General features: G+C 47.5%; 1 protein-coding gene across 5 annotated transcripts in view; it reads right to left on the bottom strand.

Moving 5' to 3' along the window:
- Window positions 1-296: 296 nt before the first annotated feature.
- Window positions 297-9,323, bottom strand: part of Mical2 (microtubule associated monooxygenase, calponin and LIM domain containing 2) — a 191,101-nt gene continuing 182,074 nt past the window's right edge. For 3 of the 5 annotated variants that reach the window (XM_076550354.1, XM_076550366.1, XM_076550400.1), the window contains 3 exons: window positions 7,271-7,370; window positions 3,327-3,400; window positions 297-1,177 (listed from right to left, as the gene is read on the bottom strand). In XM_076550354.1, coding sequence (XP_076406469.1) covers window positions 993-1,177; window positions 3,327-3,400; window positions 7,271-7,370 — 359 coding nt within the window. In that variant the 3' untranslated portion in view covers window positions 297-992. Of the gene's footprint in view, window positions 1,178-3,326; window positions 3,401-7,270; window positions 7,374-9,323 lie in introns of all 5 variants that reach the window. The other 2 variants (XM_076550361.1, XM_076550364.1) reach the window with 1 other exon arrangement.

Raw genomic sequence — 9,323 nt, 5'->3', positions numbered from 1 at the left:
CCCTTTCTGCCGTCACCAAAGCTTCCTCAAAAAGTACTTTAAAACCCTTCATTTCCTAAAAGCACTTATTATGGTCCAGGGCTAGAATCGGAGTATTGTGGGAACAACAGGCTTCTTAAGGAGGCGGATTTGGTGAAAACCAAGAACCCTGCTGGCATGAACTTAAAGTTTTATTTCCTTTTTTCTTTTTCAAAAAAAAATTAAATTAAGGCTCAAATGTTTTGTTCAACTCTCATTGCTTATGTATATTATATTAAGGCTTATAAATATACCTGGTAAATTAAATTCACCCTGGATTGAATTAACACCTGCTATATGAGTTATTGGCTTTATTTAATCAGTAATCTCAGGGTTTCTCTGCTTTCTCTGGAAACACAATTTAAATATTAAGCTAATCTTTAAACTGCCGCTGCTGCGTCCTGACATTTGGAAACTGGTCAGCCGTGCAAAAAAGACAAATATGGGCGTATTAATGAAAAGGCATTTCTTAAAAGTCTTAAAACATGTAACTCAATGAATTATAAAGAAAAATGACAAAGGCGGCAGGGAGGTCAAGCCTGTGTGACTTTCCAGGGAGCAAACAATGCTGGTCGTCTGCCAAGATCACCTCCACTCTCAGGAGGACTGGCCCGGGTGCACTGCCAAGTTCAAGGGACTTGGTCATTTTTTCATTAAAGACTTAGGGAAAAAATCTTGGGAAGTCATAACAGATATAAGACCTATCAGCGATGTTTGTTTTTTGAGACAGGGTCTCCTTGTATAACGCAGGCTGTCCTGGAACTCACAGCAATTCTCCTGTCTCAGCTTTCCTCAGCAGGGATTACAGAAATGAACTACCATATGGAGCTCATATGAGAGGCATTTAATTTTTTTCTTCTTTCTTTCGTTTTCTTTCCTTTTTCTTTTTTTTTAAGCAGTAAGGCCTAAATCCAGTGCCTGGGTGAGAAAGTGTGGTGTTCTCGGCTCTCTGGCTCCAGGGGGGGAAGGGCACCTCAAGTCCTGCTGAGCTGACAGCCTCTGGAGAGAACAAAGTTTTCAAAGTGTTGGTCTTGGGTTCTTTCTTTGACCCGCTGTTCCTCCAGGGAGTCCACAAGCTTGTTTCTTTGCTCAATCACCTGCATCATCTCCTCGAATATTTCTTGCTCCTCCTTTAGATCACTCTCATCTTTCTGGCCCTCTAAAGAAAAGAAGAAGAAGAAGAAAAAAAAATCAGTGCTTGGGTAAGATTGGGGCCAGGGGAATTCTTAGCGTGGGAGTTCATAGTTGTTCTGGGCTTGTTATGTTCTATGCTTACAAGGAAGTGAACTTAACACCCGGAACTGCCCTTAAAGCCACAGAGGAGAGAGGTGCGTGCTTTGTGCAGGAGTCAGCTTGGATTTCACATGTGTGCATTCGTGTGTGTGTGTGTGTGTGTGTGTGTGTGTGTGTGTGTGTGTGTGCCTGTGTTTGTGCATATGTGTGTTCGCACATGTGTGCACATGTGTATGTGTGTGTTTTTGCATGTGTGTGTATCTGAGTGTGTAGTAGGGAAGGGCTCTTGAGAGAGAAGTTAATGCAGCTACGCCCTCTCAAGCCTCAACCCTCTTCCCCTCCTGATTGTCCTGCCTCTGTGTCCAAAGTCCTGGGATTCTAGGCATGCACCACCATGGCATGTGTGTGGAGGTCTAAGGACAACTTTCAGGAGCTGGCTCTTGGGTTCCACCTTGTTCTAGGCAAGGTCCCTCTTGTTCTTTGCTGCTGGGATTACAGGCATGCGCCACTATGGCTGCCTTGTATACCTTTCTTAACAGTGTCATATAATGCAGCCCTATAGGGTTTCATAGGCACAGAAATGGCTCAGCAGAGAAAGGTTCTTACTATCAAGTCCAATGACCTTAACTCAATTCCTAGGACGCACATAGTGGAAGGAGAGGACCAGCCCCCACAAACTCTCCTCTCACCTCCATATATGTGTTGTGGCATGTGTGTCCCCCACCCCCACACATAGATAAATAAAAGTGTAGTGTTGTTTCAAAAAAGAAATACATAGTCTGAGCCAGGTATGGTGGGGCTTGCCTGTCATCCCAGTACTTGAGAGGCTGAGGAAGGCTGCAATTTAAGGCCAGCCTCAGCTACAGAGGGAGACCTTGAATTTGACACAGAGAGGGGGGGGGGGGGGGGAGAGGGGGAAGAGGAGGAGGAGGAGGAGATGAAGAAGAAGAAGAAGAAGAAGAAGAAGAAGAAGAAGAAGAAGAAGAAGAAGAAGAAGAAGAAGAAGAAGAAGAAGAAGAAGAAAGCTTATAAATTGCTTCCATGGGTGGGAGATGAGTTTGTGATCTCCTGCTAAATTGGAGCCCAGCTCTCACCTTGAGCTCACTATTTCTGTTCACCGTGACTTGAGCAGGGGATATTATTACCGTTTCTAGTGCCCAGCAGAGCCAGCCTGGCTTCTCTGGGGCCCCCAATAACTTTTACAGTCCTCATGTATTGTGATGACTGATCTGGCTATCAGTCTCCCCATTGAGATCACTAACTCCCAGTGGGGAGGGGCTGGTCTTTGCCATGTGCCAAACGTGTTCTACCTCTTGGATAAATGTTTGCTAAGTGAATGGATAACTAAGTAAATACATGGATACCATGGTATTTGCCGGGCATGGTGGTGTACATGCCTGGAACCCCAGCACGTGAGAAGGTGAGCAGCATAATTTTAATAGGAAAATCTCCCCTACAGGCTCATGAGTTTCAACACTTGGTCCCTACCTGGTAGTAGGAAGCAGAGATAGGACAGGAAGCAGAGCAAGACTATAAACCTCACCCCTCCCCTGACAGTGACCCAGTTCCTCCCGTGAGGCCCCCCCCCCCCCCGAAAGATCAGAAAACCTTCCAAAGCAATGCCACCACAGACCTGCCAGACACCATGCTTTCCAGCCATGGTGGCTGTGCCCCTTCAAACTGTGAGACGAAACAAACCTCTTCCAGGATTTGGTCACAGCCATGAGAAAAGCAGTGACTATACAGAGGCAGGAAGACTAGATGTTCAAGGCCAGCCTGAGCTACATAACAAGACTCCACCTTAATAAAAATACATTTAAAAATTAAATAAATTGCTTTATTTCTATCAACACATGGGATGAAATAAATGTGGCCCTCACAACTGAGTGATTCCAACTGGAGACCTGCTGGGCTTCTGGGGAGGTCGAGGCACAGCCTGGCTTTGTGCTCTGTTTCTCAGGATGGTGGCTGCGCATGTGGGATGGGCTCTCTACTCATATCTGTAGCATGCCTTGCTCAAATGTCCTGGGGTGTGTGTGTCTTCGGCAGGGGTCCCAGATGTGTGCCATACTCACCATCCTTGAGCATTTTCTCCCGTAGTTTCTGCTCCAGTCTGCTCTGGTGATCTTCTAGTTCTAACTCTTGGGCCCTGAGTACAGGAAAATGTTACAGCCATTACTAGGGGAATATGTGGAAACATGAATGGGGACACCTATAGATGGTGGCCGGCACAGTCTTTTTCCCCATTAAAAATGGCATCTTCTGCCGGGCGGTGGTGGCGCACGCCTTTAATCCCAGCACTCGGGAGGCAGAGCCAGGCGGATCTCTGTGAGTTCGAGGCCAGCCTGGGCTACCAAGTGAGTTCCAGGAAAGGCACAAAGCTACACAGAGAAACCCTGTCTCGAAAAACCAAAAAAAAAAAAAAAAAAAGAAAAATGGCATCTTCTAATATCTCTACACAGGAGGCATTGCCACTGCTGGGGCCACTAGAGATGCCCAGAAAGATGACTGAGATGGCTAGATTTGAGAGATGAGGAGACAGCGGAGGGGGTGATGATGAAGGCCACCAAGTTGTCCCTTAGGGTTTGCCTCTGCAGGGACCAGCAGAGCAGGGAGAGGAGCTGAGTCCTGGGGACTTGACTTTTCAGAGCCTGGTGATGTCCCAGGCATTCCTCTCTGTGTGGCTCCCCAGATGCTTGCCCATGCATTGTTGGGGGGAACTCCCAAATGCCACTCTGGAGCTCATCAGAGAAATGAGGACCCAGACAGATGTGGTGATGTCAAGAGGAGATGCGATCCTTAAGAAAAGACTGCAGAGAAAGTAAAGGGGAGAGGGGAGAAGCACTGAATGGCCCCCAAGGGTTCAAGGACACAGCAGGACATGTACCCCCACAGAAACCGCAGGACAGGGGTTTAGGGCCACTGCTTCTGGGCCACAAAGAGTTCAAGGGTTGGGAATGGGCCCCTCTGTTCCTCCTGTTGGGACTTTCTCTTCTAGACCGCATCTGTAGTTGCTTGTGTACTTGTGACAGTGTGGGGCCATTAGTTTTCGTATTTGTTTTGCTTCTTTGTTTTGGAGATGGGGTTTCATGTAGAGCAGGCTGGCCTCAGACTTGCGGTGTCCCCTTGAACTCCCATGCTTCCTGCCACCCCTCTACCCCTACACACAACGCTGGTATTACAGATGTGTGCCCCTACACCAGTGGTGCTGGGGATCGAACCCAGGGCTTCCTGCATGCTGGGCAAGCACTCTACCAGCCAAGCTACATCCCCAGCCCTGCTTCAACTTCTACTTCTGAAGTTATTTGAGCTACAGTTCTGCCTTATTACTGACAACTCGACCCTCTGCAGGGCCTAGGAGGTGGGGGCCACTCAGATCTCAGAGAGAAGTGGCTGGGAGAAGAAGCTCAGTGACAAGGAGGCTGCTCTAGGATCACCTTCAATGTCATGTGGAAGCCCTGTTGTTCCCGGGGGACACCCAGCCAATGGCTGAGCAGCATAGAGATGTGGGAACTGTCAAGTCCTTCCAAACATGGAGACCTCTGATGGGCTATCTCCACTTGGATGTTTCTCTGCCTTGGCTGAGACTCAGAGCTATTCACATCCGGAACTCTTCTTGCCCAGGTCTCCTTCCTTCCTTCCTCTGTTTTTTTTACAAGGAATCAGAACCACAGTAGGGCCCAAGACTCTCCCCCTGCCCCGTCTCCTCTCTCTTTATCCTTCACAGATGTCTTCCTCAAGGAATCTTACCCACCACTCATTCTGTCTCAACTTTGCTTTCCAAAGGGTCTGACCTGACACACCAATCTAAGACACCCCCCCTTGTTCATACAGGTCTTCCTCCAACCAAAACCTGCCCTCCAACATGCCTCTGCCCAGTGCACACATCCTGGTTGTCCTATTCGACCTATGGAGGAGAAAGTCCTTGGCCAGTGCTCTCTCTGGTGAAGCTGCTGGCTCTGGCCTGCAGCCACAGCTGGCCTCCCTCCTCCCCAAGACAGACTCTTGCATCTTTCATGAAACTCTTGACGGGCTTGCTTATTGACATGTGTTCACTGCTCTGCCCTGTGCCCACACCACCCCCAACCTCCAAAGTGCTGGGATTCTAGGCTTGCACCACCGTGCCTGGCTATGGCCTGTTTCTACAGAAACCAACTGAGTTCCTGGTACAAAGAAGATGTTCTTGGTACATTTCTGTTGAAAGGACTTTATAATTTAGAGCTAACTCCACTGCAGACCGTATGGCCTCATATAAGACAGATATGACACACACGTTACTTCATTCCTCTGAGGCTCCTTATATTCATCAACTAAAAAAAAAATGTCCAGAAGCAGTGATTGCAAGAGAGGAGCCCCCTTTTCCCCATGCCTGGCATTCCCTTCCGTGTGGATGGAGAGCAGTGAGTGGAACTCCTGGTCGCCTTCTCCAACCCCTCCCATCCCCACTCTCAGTAGATTTTGGAAAAATAGATGAGGCACACTCATCTCACTGTCCTTCTCTCCCAGGCACATCTATCCTCAGCCAGTGTGTGTTCTCGGGTACCCTAGGCCTTGCTATGGACCTTGGTAAGATGTCACAGTGCTGCTGGCTTCAGGCTGCTGGCTCCTTGTCGGTGGAAGGGGGGGCTGCCCTGTGTATCATAGGAAGAAAGCTTAGCATCCTTGGTCTGTAGTCACTAGCCTTTGGTCGCAACCCCATGTGTGACAACCAAACACATCTTCCTGGCCTATGCTAAATAACCTCTGGGTACATCACCCCCTTTCCACCCTTGAGACACAAGGTCTAGGATGAAGCCTTTCCCCTAAGGATCAAGTAGGTTCACTTTCTTTTTTCATGAGGTAGTAATATCAAATTCTGAGATTTGGCTAGTGTAGCGGGTTGAGTACGAAAGATGTGTCCACATCCTAAGCTCTGGAAATAGTGAATGTGATGATACTTTAAAAGAGGTCTTTGCAGACATGGTCAGGGACCTTAGGATGGCTACATTCTAGATTATATCAGTGAGCTGTCAGCCCAGTGAGAAGACTTTCAAAGAGTCAGACGAGGAGGAGACACGACACACAGGGACGGCCGTATGACACAGCCACCACCACCAAATGCCCGGAGCCACCGGAAGTAGAAGAGGCAAGGACGGAGTCCCCGTGAAGAGTGTCTGGGAGAATGAGGCTCCCTCGGCACCTTCATGTGGACTTCCGGCTTCCAGACTGAGGGAAATGTTCCTTTTGTTATGAGTCATCTACTTGTTAATAATTGGTCGGGAGTCCTGAACTAGTTTGTAAGCCGGCCTGGGTTCTCATCCTCAGCCATTAGTCACTATCAATAATAAAGGTAGTATTTAGATGGTTTACCTATTTCTCACCTGGTTTAGAACCTGGGCAGGGAAGAGTGGACCCCCTCTAAAGCTCCCCAGATGACCACTCAGGGTTGGAGTGAAAATTAAACCAACAGCATACGAAAACCCTCAGCATAACTCTAGAGCTTAGTGGTTTACCCTCAGTGCTATTTTCTCTCTCTCCAGAGTGCTGGCGGGTACAGCGTCCTTTGTTTCAGAATCGTGTGATGAACCAGAAGTCTTCGTTTTGGCCGTCTGACCAGGTCACCAGCCCTTTCTCCAAGAAGACACGCAGACAGATCCCAGACAGCCAGTGTCCAGCCCTTCTTTCGTTAAAGCCACCAGGAAGTGGCCAGGCAGATTTTCCATGATTCACACACAGGTCAAGCATGGCTTCCCCACGGATGGTGTGAGACTGGGGCCAGGAATGGGCCGACTGCCTTCTAGCTCCTGACCTGCTACTGAAATCTATTTTAACCACTGAACTCCGAAGAAAGAGCGGACCACTAAAGAGTCTTTCCACTAATGCCAGCATGATATGCAAGACACAAAATACCAATTTGCCTCAATCACTGTTCCGTATGCACAAAGAAGAAAAGCTCTGGGACTCCTGCCAAGGACGGTGAGCCACCCGCTCCTGCCACCAGGCTGTTAGCACTCACTGTTATCTGTGTTGCCTTACTTACATGATCAGTAGCTCCGACTCATATCGCATTAATTTATTCTTCTCCAGAACCAGCTTAAACCATTCCTGCAAAAGCTGGGCTTCGTCCTGTGTCCCTGAATCTGCTTAAGAAATCAGTGGCAAATGGGTTAGATTGGCATTTCTCGCCCCATGATCAAACTGCTTCCGAGCCACTTTAGTGGGCCATGTTTGCGGCAAGCGGGGCTCGGCAGGAAGCAGCTCCTGGCACCCCGTGGATACCTCAAGGTCATGGGCATCACAAATGAAACCCACCTGTGCCTGCTCTGGGGGAGTCCTCCTGGGCATGGCGGACATGACTACTTCAATTCCAAGGTCACATGACTGTGATGACTAATGTCCTACTACAAAGGACTCATCTCCTCCCTACTTGTGTGTCCATAAAACTGTTGTATGTTTCTGCATCCGAGAAGCCCTAGCTGCCTGCCAGTGACCTTTTCTCATCCCATCATCCCTCTGTAAATCAAACTCTCAGACAGAGTGCCCAGGTGGTGTGTGGTCCCTTCCCAGGGCAGGGATGCTCATACCACATTTGATCACAGGCAGGTGACTGGCATTTTGATTTTTTTTTTTTCCTGAAGAAAAGCCAAATGATGAAAAAAATAAAATACAATTGCAATTGAGTCTCACAGGAGATAAATTTGTATTCCTATATTACTACAGCATAGGTACTGCCCTCTATTAAGCAGAGGCATATTCGTGCACCATGTGCATGCCTAGTGCCCACAGAGGTTGTAAGAAGACAGCAGTTTCCCCAGGAACTGGTGTTACAGACAGTTGTGAGCTGCCATGTGTGCTGGGGATCAAACCTGGGTCCTCTGGAAGAGCAGCCAGTGCTCTTAACCATTGAGCCCTCTCTCCACCCCCTAATTCAAGATTGCAAAAGGCATTTTGTTCAATTTGTTTATACCAAAGTCAGGGATAAAGTGATATGTTGTTATCTATTTCAAGAAATTTGGAGAGTTCAGTGTGTCTATTAAACTGTAGTGTCTGATAATCTTTGTGATCAGATTGACTCAATTCACAACAAAGTAACAAAGTAACTGGAAATACCGAGGAGACAGGGTGGGGAGGTGGGGGGAGCGTGATGGGACTCTGGCACCTTTGCCCCGTGATCTGGGGTTACAGACATCGTTACGAGCCCTGCCACTGGCCTTCAGATTCACCTACAAGGAACTCTGGCTTTCCACCGTAGTGATGGCAATGGTGCCCCATGTTTCGTTTAGGTGGTGAGTTCTTTTCTTAACCCAGTTCGAGACTTTGCGTGTATCTCATTCACTACCATCTTGTTAAGCTGAGTGTGGAGGGGCACACCTGATAGCCCAGCACTTGGGAGGCCGAGGCAGGAAGATTGCCATGAATTCAAAGTCAACCTGGACTACATAGTAAGTTCCAGGCCAGTCTAAACTATGTAGCAAGACCCTGTCTCAAAAAACTAACAACTAACCAATTAACTATAAATGAATTAAATTCCAACTTGTTTTCTGTTATAGGGAAATCTCTTGACTATTTTACCCAACTGACACATTTCTTTTTTCTTTTTAAAAAATGTCTCTGTGTGGGTGAGTACATGTGAGTGCGGGTGTCCTTGGGGTCCAAAAGAGTTCAGATTCCCTGTATTTGGAGTTATAAGTAGTTGTGAACTGCCTGATGTGGGTGTTGATAACTGAACTACTGTCTTCTGCAAGCGCAGTATGTACTATTAACCCTTCTGTGGGGCACCCACCCTCCCGCACACAGACACACATAACACACTACACACACACACAGCACACACATACAACACATACACAGATACACACATACAACACACACCCACACAACACATACACACACATACAACACACACCCACACAACACACACATTATACAACACACCATACACCACACACAATACACATACACACACAATGTACAACACACACACACATATACCCACACAATTTAAAAATAGTAAATTCTTAAAAAAAAATCTAAATTCAAATCTCTTCCGTTTTATCATCTATCCAGAGATAACTTCTTCTAGATGTTTGTTT

Source organism: Peromyscus maniculatus, chromosome 1 (assembly GCF_049852395.1).
Source record: "Peromyscus maniculatus bairdii isolate BWxNUB_F1_BW_parent chromosome 1, HU_Pman_BW_mat_3.1, whole genome shotgun sequence".
NCBI classification, from domain to species: domain Eukaryota; kingdom Metazoa; phylum Chordata; class Mammalia; order Rodentia; family Cricetidae; genus Peromyscus; species Peromyscus maniculatus.
Note: the sequence above shows the minus strand (reverse complement) of the source record. Positions and strands in the feature narration are given on the sequence as shown.